Source organism: Hetaerina americana, unplaced genomic scaffold (assembly GCF_022747635.1).
Source record: "Hetaerina americana unplaced genomic scaffold, ioHetAmer1.1.p SCAF_27, whole genome shotgun sequence".
Classification (NCBI taxonomy): Eukaryota; Metazoa; Arthropoda; class Insecta; order Odonata; family Calopterygidae; genus Hetaerina; species Hetaerina americana.
In genome coordinates this window covers 2102877-2119994 of record NW_027286841.1, presented here as the reverse complement: position 1 = coordinate 2119994, position 17118 = coordinate 2102877, and the positions used below count along the sequence as shown (strand labels likewise).

The 17118-nt window shown below is 39.1% G+C and overlaps 1 protein-coding gene across 3 annotated transcripts; it reads right to left on the bottom strand.

Annotated features, from left to right (window-relative positions):
• Window positions 1-4375: 4375 nt before the first annotated feature.
• On the bottom strand, window positions 4376-16035 carry Tcs4 (Threonyl-carbamoyl synthesis 4). Of its 3 annotated transcripts, none has more exons than XM_071586905.1 (8): window positions 15756-16035; window positions 15549-15682; window positions 15349-15473; window positions 14358-14486; window positions 11327-11531; window positions 10787-10938; window positions 5469-5683; window positions 4376-4600 (listed from the first exon to the last, which is right to left on the bottom strand). In XM_071586905.1, the coding sequence occupies exons 1-8, from the start codon at window positions 15938-15940 to the stop codon at window positions 4522-4524; spliced, it is 1224 nt and encodes a 407-aa protein (XP_071443006.1). In that variant the 5' UTR covers window positions 15941-16035; the 3' UTR covers window positions 4376-4521. The 3 variants fall into 3 exon arrangements, with proteins under 3 accessions (XP_071443006.1, XP_071443008.1, XP_071443007.1); XM_071586907.1 differs by having other exon boundaries at window positions 15767-15865; XM_071586906.1 differs by lacking the exon at window positions 14358-14486.
• Between the last annotated feature and the right edge of the window lie 1083 nt (window positions 16036-17118).

Below are 17118 nucleotides of genomic sequence, written 5' to 3'. Positions count from 1 at the left end.
CTTTCCTAGTAAAATAATGATTGTCATGTATTGAATTTCATTGGCGCATTTTATCGATCAGCCATGAAAATGGCAAACCCTATAAACAATTAAGTGGTGTACCATTATTACAGAGACCACTTTAGAAGGTATCTCACTTAACACAGAATTCTATCCTTGACGATTACCAAATGAAATAAATTTCTCCATTTAAGATGTAGTTGGCAGCATTACTAGGTGGAATTGATCGTTACCTCAAAGAATAAATTTTGTATTTCCGCATTTAATATTTATTAAAATGCGTTGTGTTGAATAAATATTTAATGTGGAAGTACAAAGTGTACTTTTGGAGAGAAATTTCTCAATTCGTTACAATATATAGATATATCTGGCACAATAGTGAGTTCAATTTGGATCAGACTGCATAAGTAATCTTTTTTTTATCTTCCAAATAAGTGGTGTAGCCCATAGATATAATTGGAATATTGATAGGTATGAATTCCATTTTGTGCGTAGGTGTCATAATTATGAATGGTGCCATTTATAGGAATAAGATAGAGATGACTTTTTAAAAACGGCACATGGAAGAATGTTGATACAAGGATAAATATTTTGCAGGATTAGACTTGCAGTGAACTAGGAGTACCAGCAAGTGCCCCACACGGAGCTTTTATAGCTTGTTTCTATAAATAAAAAGCCTTGGAAGGAATGAATAAATGTCCCCAAAATGTAGCACTACATGCAAAAGGAGCTCACACCAAATTTTAGATCGTTAGACTATATAGAGCCAGGTTATCAGCCGATTTGGAGGCATGAATTGAACAGTCCAATGCTCCTTGAATATGGGGCTCAAAGAAGTTCACTGAGCCTACCACCAAGAAAGGCATATTCATAATTTAATCATCCAAACTATTATATTCCCTTGTTATGAAAACTAAAACAAAGTTTTATCATTGTTTGAAGTATTATTATCAGAGCTACACCACTTGAGCATTTTATCATGTCATCACATGCTCAATCAGAATTTTTACTAACAGACATTATGCTGGAGGTATCATCAGATCAACACGAGGGCTGTCCAGAAAGTAATTTACGTTTGTGTGTAGCGAGCAAAGTAGTTGGGAGGGAACCAAATGTTTGTAGAATTGACACACACTAGGGCAATAGGCCGCTAGCTGCAGTGTATGGAAGGTTTGTTTACAGCAGCAAATCTAAAAGATGCTTTACAATGGGAAATCCCACCAAATATGATATCCGTTTTGTGGTAAGGTTTTTGCTGGCTATAAGCTTCAAAGTTGCTGACATTCATTGGGCAATTTGTGCAGTGCACGGACTAAGTGATGAGTGGCAGTGTTGTCTGTCAGTGGTGTTATTTGTTTAGGAGTGAAGGGACAAATGTCCATGATGTCCAAGAACTGGCCATCCGTCAGTTCATCTGTCACAAGTCTCGGTTGACCACTGCGGTCCTTGTTGTGAACATTGAACATTGTGTCATTTTTAAACAATGCACAACTGCTTCACTCCGCCTTCACTCATTATTCCATCTCCGTATACTTCACAAAGTTGCCTGTGAATGTCAATTGGCTTGTGATTTTTTGCTAGTAAAAACCTAATCACACTTCACAACTCGGGATATCTACTGCAGCACACATTGTAATAGTTTGCAGTGAGCAAAGTAGAAGAACCACAGCATGATGCATATTGAGTGTAGGGATGTTTAGACAGCAAGATGGGACTCTAGCCTTACCCACCACAATGCCGTGTTGAAACGCAAGTTACTTTCTTGACAGCCCCAAGAAATCACTGAGGATCTTGTGCTTAAATATCCAGGAAGGTCATTAATGAAAAAAAAGCAGTAAGGGACCAAAGATGGAGCCCTTAGCAGAACCATCAGTAATTTTCAATTAACTGGAGCTTATCAGTCAAAACACCCTAAGTGCCATGTGAGCAAATTAGATACTTTGATCTACCAATCAACAATGATATGACAATGAGTGAATTATCAAAACTTATCAAACAAAAAAGCTGGATTTTTAAGAATAATACGATCTGCTCTATTAAAATAATTGTAGAGATCAAAAGAAATACTCACAACAAGGTGCTTGTAATTTAATCTTTTTTGTATCTTATCAATAAATCTGGAAAATAAAAAGGTAGTAGTCAAAAGCTGGCCTGTTCCTAAACTGTATCACAAATTGTGCACAAGTGACATTTTGAGTGCATTTGCCATTGTGACAGATTTCAATCTGCTTGATGACAAGTATTAAGATAATACTTGGCCAAAGGGAACTTTAGTGCCAAGGCATTTTTTTCTAAGAAAGTGGATTTAAACATACCAAAGGACTCTGTAATTGAGGGCATGAATGGAGGATGGCATGGGGTATAAAACATGTTCCTCACAAAGGCAACCAGATATTTTTCGTAAGACAGAATGACTAGCAGCATACTCTCGATCACAAGGTGGTACTCTTTATCCACTCGAGTTCTCGAGGTATTTATTATCCCTTGCAGTTCCCAAGGTATTGAACTGGAACATCCAATGTCTCAGGAATAAAATAAGACCTGAAAGTTATGATTCTAACTCATAAACTGGATGTTATTTGTATTTGTGAGCACTGCGTAAAAAAATAATAGATATCAAATTTAATAATTTCTGGTTATTCTTCAGGTGACTTTTTTGCCAGATCTATATTTATAAAATGGAGGTTATCTTATTTATTAACAAAAAACTTAAAATGGGAGCTACTAAATTTTGTACGAAAGCAGAAAGCTTTAGGTGTTAGAAAAGAGTTGAATGCTCATTCAGTCAGTATAACCAGTTTTCTATATTTTGAAGTAAAAATGCTCATTTTACGCACCATAAGCATATGTTTATCTCTAATGGGTAAGATATTTGCCTCAATAATTTCCACCACCTTCTGGGTATGGCTCCAAATTCTTTGCAGAATGCTAATATTATTATACTGGGTGACTTTCAAACTAATATGTTAAATGACAGCGCTGACTCTAAAGACTTTGTTCAAATTATGCATTCTTTTTGCCTGGCTCTAACAAATTGGAACTACAGTCACCAGTAGGTCCTCAAATCTGCTAGCTGTTATGATTGATGTAACTCTAAAAAAATGTAAATGCCACAGTAATCAGATTAGATTTTTCTAAACATATCACCTGTGCTGTTTAATGTACCAGTGAAGGAAAAGGCTAAAAGAGGCATGGAAATAACTGGAGATAGGGGTGAAAGTCGCCGGGAAATTCATAAAATCAGTTAGCTTTGCGGATGACCAAGCTTTAGTTTGTCAATTCAGCCAAGGAGTTGCAAACTCTGCAGAGTGCATTGAAATTTCAGAGCAATAGGTGTGAGATGAGAATAAATGTAAACAAAACAAAGGTTACGTGTTTACCTAAGAATAAGAAAGCTACACTAAACCTATTTTAAGAGGGAAAGAACTAGAGCAGTTGGAACAGTTAACGTATCTCAGAAGTGTGTTTTGGATCCAAACAGTCAAAGTAGCAGAGACATAAGTGGTAGTATTGCGCTAAGCAAAGAGGCTTTCACAAGGAAGAGAGAACTGATGACAGGGACATTGGGTAAGGATGTTAAGAAAAGGCTCATCAAAACTTTGATGAAGAGCATTGTTATGTATGGCAAGGAAGCATAGCCATTGAAGCAAGATGATTGATGCATATTGGAGTCTGTTGAAATGCGGGCGTGGAGAAGGATGGAGGAAAGAGGTGAAATGGACCAAAAGGAAAATAAATGAAGTGGTGTTGGGTATGGTGTGGGAGGAGAGGGGATTGTAGGGAGAAATCATGAGGAGGCAGAAAAAGTGGATGGAAAGCATATTGACTGGCAATTGGATGTTGAAGACTGTAATAGAGGGGAGAATGTTGTGCAAAAAAGGAAGGGGCAGGAATAGGCATCTTGGACGGAACGAAGGGAGGAAGAATAATGGCTGAGTTGAAGAGGTGCCTATTGCAAGGTAATGTAAATCTCATGCACCTCTTTCTCATCTGTCATCAGTCACCATATCATGAATTTTATCAATTACTTCTGGAGTAAGGTCCTCAATACCCAAAAAATTTAGCATAACTTGTTATCATATCGCCTCTCCAAACATTTTGAAATCACTTATAAACCATTCTAATTGAAGCTGCAGATTCACCATAAGATTAATCTAGTTTCTCTTAAGTCTCCGCAGGTAATTTTCCTGTTATAAAGTTATATTAGATCAATGTGCAATGTTCTTTCCTCCATTTTTTTGGAAATAACTCGAATTGCTAGATTGAAATGAACAGAAAAAGCAGAGTAATATATCAAACTGACTGAAACTTGGGAACTTCACGAGATTATACTTATGGAAAATAACTTCAATTTGTACCACTGGTTCCCTATCTCTGACTTTGCATGGACTTCTGAGACAACCATGTGGTCTACTGAGACTACAATTATGTATTATTTGTTGTAAGCTGCACTTCAAAATCATTCGATAAAAGTACGATCTACTAAATTTTATTTGCACAAGCCTTAAGTTACTAAATAACCTATATCTTCAACTTAACCCATTTGCATTTTATATTTGCCTCTGCAACATCTTCCCTCATATCTTCTCCGAGGATACATCTGCAATAAAATGAAGCAAACATTACCAAATTGCAACTTTAAATCAAATATACCATTTAGTCAGAAATAGTATTCTCAGCAAGTAAAAAATCAAAAATTGATCTTTTGGCTTACAGTGCAATACATGCGAATTGTAAAGTTAGTAGTAGTAGTTTTGAGGGGAGGCGACCGACAGCTGAGGTCATTTGCGCCATAGGGGATGGACAGGAAAGGATGAAGGGTGGAGAGAAACCCGGCGTCGGCATTAGCCTACTCTTTGCGAAAGGCGCCAAGGGGTCCTCAGTTTAACGTCCCATCCGACGGACGGCGTACTCACTCAAAGTGCCCTCCACAAAGCACCTCAAGTAGGGATCGAGATACCTCTGAAAAATATTCAACACCGCCGGGATTTGAACCCGGGCCCTCTGGGTGGGAAGCCAGTTTCGTTAGCCCCCGCACCATCTCGATCCCCGAATTGTAAAGTTGTGGCACTTGATTTGTAAAAATGCAAGGGCTACGTTAGAAATATTTTTTATGGAGTAAGTTTTGGATACTTGTAGCTATATATATTCCTACATATTCCAATCATACAGAGACGCACAAGGTGATTTAAAAATGTACTGGTATAGGGAAAAGGAGAATGGGTGAGGAAGCGTTTGTGGACCAACAATGGAGAGAAAAAGTTGTGCAGGCAAAAATAAAACCCTGACACACTTGAGATATGAACCCAGGACTTGAGCCCTAATTGAGCAAATGATGCGCCAACTAAAGCCATTGCCAAGCTCAGTTATTGAGCATTTTCCTGGTCGATTATAATAGTTACGGATGGCCTAAATGTGGCTAGATATTAGCAAAGCAGAACAATGAAGATGAAGGCCCTTCACCTCACCTTCCTTGGATGTCCACCTCATCAAATTCAGGGCTCGAGGGGTCGATTACTCCCTTCCCAGCCTTCCACCGTTCCATGCCATTCCAAGCAATCATGGCACCATTGTCGGTGCACAAGTGTGGGGGAGGTGCCAGCAGTCGGTAGCCCATTTCCAGGCACACCTGTTCCACGCACCCCCGGATGAATTTGTTGCAAGCCACTCCACCCGAGACCACCTGCAACAAACAAACATGACAGGGTGGTCTTGGAAGAACAATTTCAGCAAGGGACATAGGTTACCATGCATCTGCCATGAAACTCAAAATGGGACAATCAAAATTAACATAAATTTACAAGGTTTGTATGAAAAGTATAGGAAACAATTTTTTCCTGGCATGACTGTTCATCGCAGTAGTGGTTGGGGGCCTGACCTTCAGCACGCTCCAAGTGCCAATCGCCTGCGAGCAAATGTTCAGGCTAGATCATATTTTTAGTGGACGGCAGTCGAGTGAGTCTGTGCAAGTGCAAATTCAGCCAACAATTGAACAGCGGTAATCCATAAAACGTTGTATTGGACTGGGGAAATTGGGTACAGAGATGCTGGGCATGATTCGCCGAGTGTTCAAGGATGAAAGTATGTAACAAACTGCAGTTTTGAAGTGGCAGAAGCTCTTCAAAGATGACCGAGAGAGTGTGGAGGACAAGCCCCATCCTGGACAGCCATTGACGTCAAGAATCGATGGCAACATGTGCATGAAGTCCTGAATTAAGTCCACTGGTTGAATGTGCGCATGATCGCAGATCGCATATTGACATCTATAAGATGACAGTGCACACTATTATCACCAGATATTTGGCGATATGAAAGATCCGCACTAAACCGGTCCTAAAGGTCTTGATGGATAACCAAGAGCAGAGTTGAGAGTGCCTGCTTGCAAAGACCTTCTGCAACAGCATCGCGATGATTCCCCAACCCCCTCGTATTCCTGACTTGGTACCAGCAGACTATCATTCCTATTCATAATATGATATCCTCCCACAGAGGACATCATCATGGGACCCTTAATGCTGTCAAAGAAGCTTGCATGTGTACCCTTAACGATCTTCTGGAATCCACCAACCAGTGAGCCGTCAAGTACCATTTTTCGGTGCAACAGTTTCAGAGTGTAAAAATCATTCGCCTTGACTGGGATTTGAACCCAGATCCCTCAATATCTGGTCGAGTGCTTTAGCCAGTTAAGCTATCCAGGCATCCTTTTTAACTCTGATTTTTACACTCTGAAATTGTTGCATTGAAATGCACATTAGCGGACGACTCCGTTAAAAGTTACTGTTGCGGCATCTCCCGCAGTTTCTTTGGAATTTGTCAAAGTGAAAACACCATAAGTGTTTAAAGTTGGCTTTAACCTCGTGGACTGTGGCGCCTTGCGCACGACTACGAATACATGTGACATTGTATGTACGGTATTTCGTCACAACATCTTGTTCCTTTAAAAGCCCCAAAATTTCAGAGTTTAAGAGGACGCCTCGGTAGCTTAAGTGGCTAAAGCACTCGACCGGATATTGAGGGATCTGGGTTTGAATCCCAGTCAAGGCGAATGATTTTTACACTCTGAAATTGTAGCATTGAAATGCACATTAGCGGATGACTCCGTCAAAAGTTACTGTTGCGGCATCTCCCACAGTTTCTTTGCCATTTTTCGGCTTTAATTGAGCCATGGAGATGAACATAATGCATAAATGAACATGCCTTTTGATTTCAAATTAATCCACGAATCATGAAGAGCATGAATGTAATTTGAAAGACTCTCCATTCTTAGGATGTCACTGCGTAGGTTGTTTTCTGACAACAGTTTCGCCCGTGTTTCAACGAGAGTCTTCAGGTCACACTTTGACTTGAAGACGCTCGTTGAAACACGGGCGAAACTGTTGTCAGAAAAACAACCTACGCAGTGACATCCCGAGAAAGGAGAGTCTTTCATCTGAATGCCGCGAAAATCTACGATCCCATATGAATGTAATTTGTTTGCAGTTGATGTCAGAGAATAGACATCATACTATTGTAAGTGAAAGCGACTAGTGAGTCGATGTGCAGGGTTTTCCACGCAGCAACCCCTGATGCACCAGAGTCAAAAGTGACAAAGTGACCCCCACACATTACCTTCTGCACACCACATAGCAGATGGCAAAGGTGGCAACACAGAAATATGCTTGGCATCATCCAAAATAGCATCAGCGTGCATTTCCCTTCCTCCTGCAAGCACTAGTTTTTAGAAAATTGAAACCCAAAATCATCCTGTACAATGGAACCTTGCTTATATGAGCATAATTTGTTCCAGAAACTTTTAATTTATAGTACTCAATAAATGAAACAATTTTTCCCATAAAAATTTACGTAAAATCCAATAATGCGTTCCTTGCAGTAAAAATAAAGTATGCTCAAGGTTTATCCAAAGAAAATGATTAAGACATTGTTAAGCTCATGAATGATCTTTGCCTTTTCTTCTGTCCGAAATGAACCAAACTGCAAGCTAATTTGATTTGCAGAAAACAAATCATATGTGGGCTGCTCTTTGGACTTCACACTCCAAAGAAGACTCATGTAATTTCCGAGCGGTAAACAAACAGTGGTTCAATTTCAAATCACTGCCTGCATTGGCACAAAATAGCAACGTGACAGTCTTTCATCGGCTAGCGGCCGGTCGATACATTCTCCTCTGCGGTTACATAGGTTTGCTTCAGCATTGCTTTCCAAAAGAAGACAACCTTGCCTCGGCCTGATGTGGCAGGCAATGGGAAACCTTGTTTGTTGCTCTATAAACTGGTCAAATATACCGATGCAACAAGTTCATAGCGTAAAAATCATTCACCTTGACTGGGATTCAAACCTGAATCCCTCGATGCCTGGCCAAGTGCTATAGCCAGTTAAGCCATCGAGGTGTCCTCTTACATCGGGGCATCATGGGCTCCCAGTTCGAAACCCAGTCAAGCGATTGATTTTACTCTCTTAAATTGTTGCATTGTAATATACATTTAGGGGATGACCCAGCTAAAAGTTACCGTCACAGCATCTCCCACAATTTCTTGGAATGGGTCAAATATTGTTCGGAAATTTCCATCCTGATGCATTTGTGATCCTGGGTCAAGAGTCACATCACACATCTAGCATGTAATTTCCTCATCCCGATCCCAGCGATAAAATGTGAATTGCCTCCGCAGATGACATCCCTACAGCTTCAGTGATTCATCACATTTTCAGTCGGCGATCCTCCATGGCCACTTTATGCACTTTTGCAATAATTACTAGGTTGCAGCACATTTTGGCCAACCACACGCATATAATCATCTGAGCTGTCCCGACCAAACTCTAACTGGTTTGACCACTTGGCCACAGGTGAATATGAAGGAGCAGAGTCCCCTGGAGTGTTTTGAAAGTCGGCATGAATTTCCTTTACTTTCATATATTTCTTTACTTAGTATTTAATCACTGCTTGAATCTCAATTTTTTCCAACTTCACAAATCATTAGACAGGAACAACAAAAGAGAGGCATCCGCACCACAGATCTCATGGATCTACTCATGGATTACCTATTATTACGTGGGGAACTTGCTGCGCTAGCGCTGACATCTGGCGGTGATTCTGAGAACCTTTAAACCTACCCTCGTACTTCTTCTTCTTCAATCATTGATGACCCTGGCTTCTTCTTAACAAGGTTGGTGAAAATCACTCGACCCTTCTAACAATTAATATTCTCATTAATAGCATTGCCCTACATTTGTTTTTTGTTTATCCAAAAGAGAAACAATCTTTCAACATCAGTGAGAATATGTAACCACTGCGTTACAGGTGACAGATGTATGTTTCTGCCAGATCAGCCACGCTCACACCTCGTCATAACTTTTCAATGATATTGCTTTTAATTATCACTTTTATTTTTATTCACTCATGACTGTCTTCTGGCAGCTTTTTCTTCGGGGACATTTTTGCATGGGTTATAAAACTTTGGCCAAAAAAAATCACAAATAATACATCTGAACACAAGTTCAGAAAAATGTGTAAACCCTCGCGAAACTGAAATGCTAGCGGAATGACATTCCACTAGCATTTCAGTAGTGAAGCATGAAGCAGTAGACGCACAATCATTCCGGGACTTCTCCTCTCATCATCACTCGTTATGCCAAACATTGCTTGATAAGCGAGTCATTAAAAAAAATATTTTTGCTCATTGTGCGAATTACTCGTTAGATGCAGTGATTTACCAAACCAGATAATGTAGGTAGAGATGGGTAAAAGAAAAATATTTTGTTGAAAGAAATATTAGCAGCAATCAAGGGTACGAAGAAAAAGAAATCTTCTGGTGCAGATGGCATCCCTGTAAAGCCAATCGAATGCCTATTGGAGAGATGCATGAGAGATATATCATCTTTATGCAGAGAAATATATGAGATGGGTGTGGTCTGAAGACTTCCCGAGGACCAAAACAATGGCATTAGTGAAGACGAATGGGATGCACAGGACATTGGACTATAAATCTAGCATCGAATGCCACAAAAATCATGCTGAGAATATTGAATACATAGAAGATTGATCATGGTAATGGAAGAAAACGTTGCAAAATAAGGTTTTGGGTTCAGTAAAGGAATGGGTGCAAGAGATGTAATTTGAGTGGTAAGGGCTACTGCAGAGAGAGAGAGATATCTGAAAAAAAAGAAAGAAAAAGGATTATGCACACTTGTCTTGTAGATTTGACAAATGCACTTCTCTACATCTACTTAATACCCCACAAGCCGCCGCAAGGGTGTGTGGCGGGGGGATGAGGTCATTTGAATTCATAGAGTGGGATGATATGTTTGTATTGAGGAGAAAAGGAGTGGATTGAAAGAACGAATGCCTAATTAACAGCTTAAACATGAAGCAGACAGCATCATTGAGATTGGGAAAAAAAATATGCTGGTTCAGTCCAACATACAACCATTGTCCTTCGGAGACTTTTCCAAGTTTTGCAACAATAATCACCAGAGTAAATGACAAACATCATTTGGTCAGTTTTCTATTCAATGCCATCATTAAATTTCAGTAACAGAAAAATGGAAAATTGAAAATTCATGAAACAACCTTCACTTTTCACTGGGTAAGGATATCCCCCTCACTCGCCACATTACCCTACATTTCCTGATGTCTACGGCATTCCTCTTCACTGACTATCCCTCAGATCAAAGCTACCAGACTACCCTAGAAATTTAATGCACAAAATTTATCGGTGGCTGTGGTTAAACCTACTGTCCCTAACGTTAATGAAATTTGTAAGCTGTAGGCGTGGGTTCACCCATCACTCACCAATGTCTTTTCCTCATCTGGAGGCAAAAGCTCTCTCAGGCTCACATATTCCATCGCTCTCTGCACGCGATGGCATATGTGCCTGGCAATGGACAGCTGGAAGCTTGCACAGAGGTCTTCCATTTTTGGCACTATCTGGTCTGGCTCTACCTCTGTGGACAGAAAGAATTGGATGGTTTTCATGAAACCTTTGGAAAAAAACTTTCACATAAGCCACAGCTTTCAACCTTTAATGTGGATTTGAAAGATGAGGATGAGCCTCAGGTCATGCAAAATTCCCACGATCAGGGTACCCATTAATTAGGGGGTTAGCAATTAATTACTTCAACATATTAAAATGTTTTCATGGGTTCTGAATTGAGGGAAGGACTCTGGAAATTGCATTCATCAAACTCAAAGACAGAAAATAAGAATAACTCCATGAATATTTTCATGCAAACTTTTGTTAGTATTTTTGGAGCATGGAACTTTGTAAAGAAATAAGCAGATGTACACCTAGAGTCATCAGTTCATTGATAATAGCCGGAAGTAAATACTAACCATGCGTTTTCTCCAATTTTAATATGTATTTACGGGCTGTGTTTTTCAGGCCTGCAACACTGAAATTGCAATCTCTGTAATGAGCGAGAGACATTGGGAATTCAAAAGCATTTGGATCGCCCTTGGTTGCAGCCACTTCAACAGCACGCCCTCCAGACATTGAAGAATATTCTTGAAGTATGTGCAGTTTCATCCGACGAGCAAACTTTGAAAAAATGAAAAGGAGATCCTTAAATCAATTCGCTTTCCATCACTTTTATCATGCATTTAATTTTAACTGGCATAAAAGTATCTTATAAAATTAGGAAAATAAAAGCAGACGCCGGGTTTCTCTCCACCCTTTATCCTTTCCTGTCCATCCCCTATGGCGCAAATTACCTCAGCAGTCGGTCGCCTCCCCTGAATACTACCGCTACAAAATTTTGCAAAACACACATTTTTTATTTTAAATTGACCCTTTCGGCTTTTAATGACAAATCCACAATGACATCTGACCTTGTTTTTAAGGGTTGAATGGATTAAAATAGGTATTGTCAATGGAAACTTAAATATTTATCTCTAACAATTATAACAATGCTGGGAAACATTTAATGGTGATGGGGGATTGGAATGTGACGGTAGGCAAAGGAAGAGATGGTGATGAGGAGGAGATAATGGTTTAGGCACAAGGAATGACCGCGGCGAGAAAGCAATTGAATTCTGCAAGAGACAGGGGTTGATCATCAACAACACTTGGTTTAGACACCACCAAAGGCATAGGTATATTATATTATATAGGCACAGATTTAAGAACAGCGTGATCAATTACAGTTTCCTGATAGCAGATGCAGGCTCAGATCACAATTCAGTAATTATGAGGAGCAGCATTCAATTCAAAAGGATAAAAGAGTGAAGATGGTTTAGGAAATGGAAGGTAAAGCATTAACTGGATTGAAAAGGGCGGAGTATCAGAAGCCTGGTAAGAATATCAAGAGCAAGGAAAGGGAGCTGGTTGATAAAGAGGAAAAATGGGAATGCATCAAAAAAATGGATATGGGAAGTCACAAGAGAAACTATACGATCTATTAATATGAAAGGATAAGGAAATCATGGACAATGATTAGAAAGATATGAGGAAGGAAATGGAATGAATGTAAATAGAGAGTCGGGTAGAAGGAAGTATAAAGGAGTTCAAAAAAATAAATTGAGATGGGTATTGAATAGAGCAAAGGAAGCATGGTGGAAGATGCAGTGTGGTAATATGAAAAGTTTGCAGAGGAAGGGTGAAATTGGGGTGCTATACAGGAAGGTAAAAACACTGTCAGGAAGCAAGAAGGGAAAATCTGTTTTAACAATCAGAGATAAGTCGGGAAAAATATAAGTGGAACGAGAAAGAATCCAGGAGAGATGGAAGGGATATATATATAACAACTCTATGGTAAAAACACCAAGCCAGGAAGGTTAGACATAGAACGAGAATATGATGCAGATGAAGGCCCGGGCTCACTTGACAGTGAGATAGAAAGGGAATTGAAATCAAATAAGGTGGTGGGGATGGCCAACATTCCTGCAGAAACACTTAAAAGTTTAGGAAAATTCAGGAGGAAGAGTTTTTATGGAGTAATTCGTAGCATTTATGAGAGAGGAATCAGGCTGGATGACTTTGTCAGATCAGTGTTAGTTCAACATGGACAACAGAACAATAAGTTTGATTTTGCAAGTAGTTGAAGAGGTTCTCAGGATTATCAACAAGAGGATGGGGAGCAGAGCAAATGATTACTTAGCGGATGATCAGTTCAGGAAGGGGATAGGCAAGCTTGATGCCATTGCAGTAATGATGTCACTAATCGAGAGGAAAATAGAATATAATCAGGATGCATTTGCCTGTTTTGTAGATTTTGAAAATGCGTTTGACAGGGTGAATTGGGAAAAACTAATAAATGTTTTGCAGGAAATAGGATTATATTGGAGGGACAGAAGGCTAATTTTCAACCTATACACATCTCAGACTGCTCAGGTAGTAGTGGGGAATGGAAAGTCCGAATGGACAGTGTTAGGAAGAAGAGTAAGCCAGGGTTGCCCCTTATCACTGCTGCTGAATAGTGAAAGGGGCATGGGGAGAACTAGAGATGGGGATGAAAGTTGGTGGACATTTCATAAAATCAGTTAGCTGTTTCAGTTTGCTGTTATCAGTTTGCTGATGACCAAGCTTTAGTTGACAGTCTAACAAGGGGTTGCAAGAATTGCTGAGTGCATTGGAAAGTCAGTGCGATAGATATGAGATGAGAATAAATTTAAGTAAAACAAAGGTTATGCGGTTTTCCAGGAAAAGAAAGGCTAAGCTAAATGTTACATTAGGAGGGTAAAAGCTATAGTAGGTGGAACAATTTGCATACCTCGGAGGTGTTTTGGACCCAAACAGTCAAAGTAGTACGGACATATGGAGGAGAATTGCTTTAGGCAAAGATTTTTCACTAGGAGGAGAGAATTTATGACAATGTCGTTGAGTAAGGATGCCAAGAAGTGGATCGTTAAAACTTTAATATGGAGCATAGCTAAGTACGGCATGGAAACATGGTCACTGAAGCAGGATGATAGGCATAGATTGGAGGCTTTTGAGGTGCTGGTGTAGAGAAAGATGGAGAAGGTGAAGTGGACAGAAAGGAAAACCAATGAGGAAGATGGTGGACGAGGAGAGGGGATTCTTGGGAGAAATCATGAGGAGGCAAGAAAAATGGACGCAAGGGTTACTGATCATCAGTGGGATGTCGAAGACTGTAATAGAGGGGAGAATGTTAGGCAAACGAGGGAAGGGCAGGAATAGGATACGGGTGTTGGGCGGAATGAAAGGAGGAAGAAATACAAAGAGATGAAGAGGGGCTTGTTGTGGGGTAGGATGTCGGATTGTGTTTTGTTAGGAGAGAGAAGAGAATTGTTGCTATACCCTTTGGTAGCTTGCGTCCATCCAAAACCAACCTTAACCGGTAGATTACCTATAAAATGTAATAATAATAATTCATGATTAATATGAAGACACTTATTCATTTTTTACCTTGTCTAATGCTTCTCCTGGTGCATCATCCAAACTCTGCCCCAGTAAAAGGAATTTGTCAACATCCTGCACCAAATTCAAAAGACAATGGCCTCCAGAGATAAGGAGAACCAGAAAAGGAAACTTCACCTGAAGAAAACCATGTGACAAATAAAAATACTCTGAATTATAAGAGACCATAACAAAGTCATATCAGCAATGCTCACAATACATGAATCATGTTAACCATAATGCATTCCCAGTGTCAATATTAGTCCTCTATGTTATGGCAATTACGGAAATTCTTGGAAGAAAAATTAGCAATAGGACCCAGGTTTTAGCTTTCATAAGTAAAGACAAACAAATAATGTCACTCTTAGAGAACTATAGTGTAGAGTTAATGATGAAATATCACCCCGGACGTGGTAACATTTATCGGGAAAATTCCCGCGAGCAATATTATAGATCTTTTTCCAGGAAAAAACCACTATTAGCCTCATTTTGAAATAACAAACGGAAGTTGAGATGGTTCGGATTCCAAAAATTCTCTCATTTGCAAAAAACATTTTTGGCACTTTTAGGCATTAGTTTATTTATACTGGAAAAGTTGTCTGAAAAAGACTGCGATTTTTTTTGTAGCAAACAAGTGCGAGTACCAAAAATACAGAATAAATCAAAAGGAAATAAATGGACATGGCATCCTTTGACATTAACCTAAGACGAAGGAAGCTCATTTTGTTTTCATTTGGGTTTCTACAAATTGGTGGCGTCCTTTAGCACTGATGGCACCAGGAATAATGTTCAATCATATTTGAATGGCTGGAAACGGCACTCATCCGATGCAATATACTATATCAGACATACCAGAGCAATTTGCAATAATTGTGATGGAAGAGTAAACAAGGAATCATTGACTTTTTCCAAAGTCTAAATTTCCATATCTTTTAAAAAACTGTGAACAAATTGCAATAAAACATTATAATTTATTTCAAGTTTAGACCATATTACACACCTTTTCAATCATCCGAATAGTAAGAGCGTGCGCCTCCATGTGATGGATAGGGATAAATGGTTTATTATGCTCTCTAGCCAACTTTTTGCCATACCCCATTCCAACAAGAAGTGACATCGGCAGTCCTGTAACAGCAAATTATGAAGCGTCATATGTAAGGACTGAAAAAGGACACGCACAAAATGGAAAACGCATCTTACCCGGTTTGACAGTGGCTGCTATCGCATTTAATTCTTTAAATTTTAACTTCGATGACATTAATGCTTCATTTACAACTCTTTCAATGTGTTGTTCGTGTAATTCTTTGGCGACGGGAGGCATAATACCTCCATGGCTGTCAACAAACATAAACCTCAGTAAAATTATCTCACGGAGAAATACTTCAATGCTACATCGATGATAAATACTTTATATGCACCTGCTGCTGAGAGTTCAAACACTCTCCCAATATATTTCCACTTGAGTCCACAATCGCACAACCGGTGTCGTCACAACTAGTTTCTATACCCATGATGACATTAGTTCTGACCGCAGTATGATGAAAACGTCTTCTACTAAGGGATTTAGTCAATGAGAACAATCTTGAATTCATCTTTCACCAGTCCACTCACGTTGAGTTTCCGAGTTCATATAGAATGAACACTTAGTTTCAAATTCAACGCCGGCGCTGGGCACGGTTCTGATCGCTCTGACTAAGATTGCGGCAAGTTTACTTCATTTTTTCAATGTTTACCCGATCAGTTCGTAGATTTACCTAAAACAGCACCACCATTCATCAGTGTTTTAGGCGCTAATTTGAACGCGTTCATGTAATTGTTCCCTTACCATTGACTAAAATTTTGAAGTGGTGGAATAGCTTGAGGATTCTAATGACTCCTAGAGATTTGCTGAAAGGATAAATGATAAAAGAAGGATAGTCGGGATCATGGGAATGATTAATATAGTTTAATACACAATAATTGTTTTGGGATACATGAACAGGGTATACGTTCAATTAGAGGAAATTATTATGAGTTTCCCTTGAAGGAAAAACTTTAGGGATGTAGGTCCCTAATGTAACGTAAGGGTAGGTGAAGACAGCTTTTTTGTCGAGGTAGGTAGTGAGTAGGGGAATAGAATTTACCAATGAATGAATTTGGGGAGAAAGCAATAAAGTTCTCCATTATACAGGGCTTAATTATAATGAACACCTTGTTTAAAAACAACTATAGGATTCGGTTAACATTTAAAATGTCACAAGATTCAGAAATATATCAGTTAAGGCTGTATTATCGTCAGGGATGTAATTAGGAACAGCATGATTAACTTGCACAGTTTCCCGGGATTGGATGTGGATTCATATCATAATTTAGTACTAATGAAGAATAGCGGTAGATTCAAGAGGATAAAACAGGGTAGACATTCTTTGAACTTCAGAAGTAGACTAGAGAAAATAGATACTTTTCTTAATAGTTATTAAGTTGGCTGACGAGCAACTTGTATCATCAGCTTTTATTAATGTGCTGTAAATTTAGCCAACTTCAAAATATGACAAAAAGATTCTATAAAAAAGAATCAAATTAGAGTCTGCACATCGGTATTAACAGTCAATGACAGTTGGGATATTTATTGGGAAAGTAAATTTCAAAATATCAGAATGTGATTCTTCATCAAATACATGATTCACATTACATATAAGTTTTAAAACATGTTAAGAGCAGGTAAGCTTTACTTTTAACTTGGAATTATAGTAGCTAAAATCCATAGAGCATATGTTGTATTAAAGGAGAT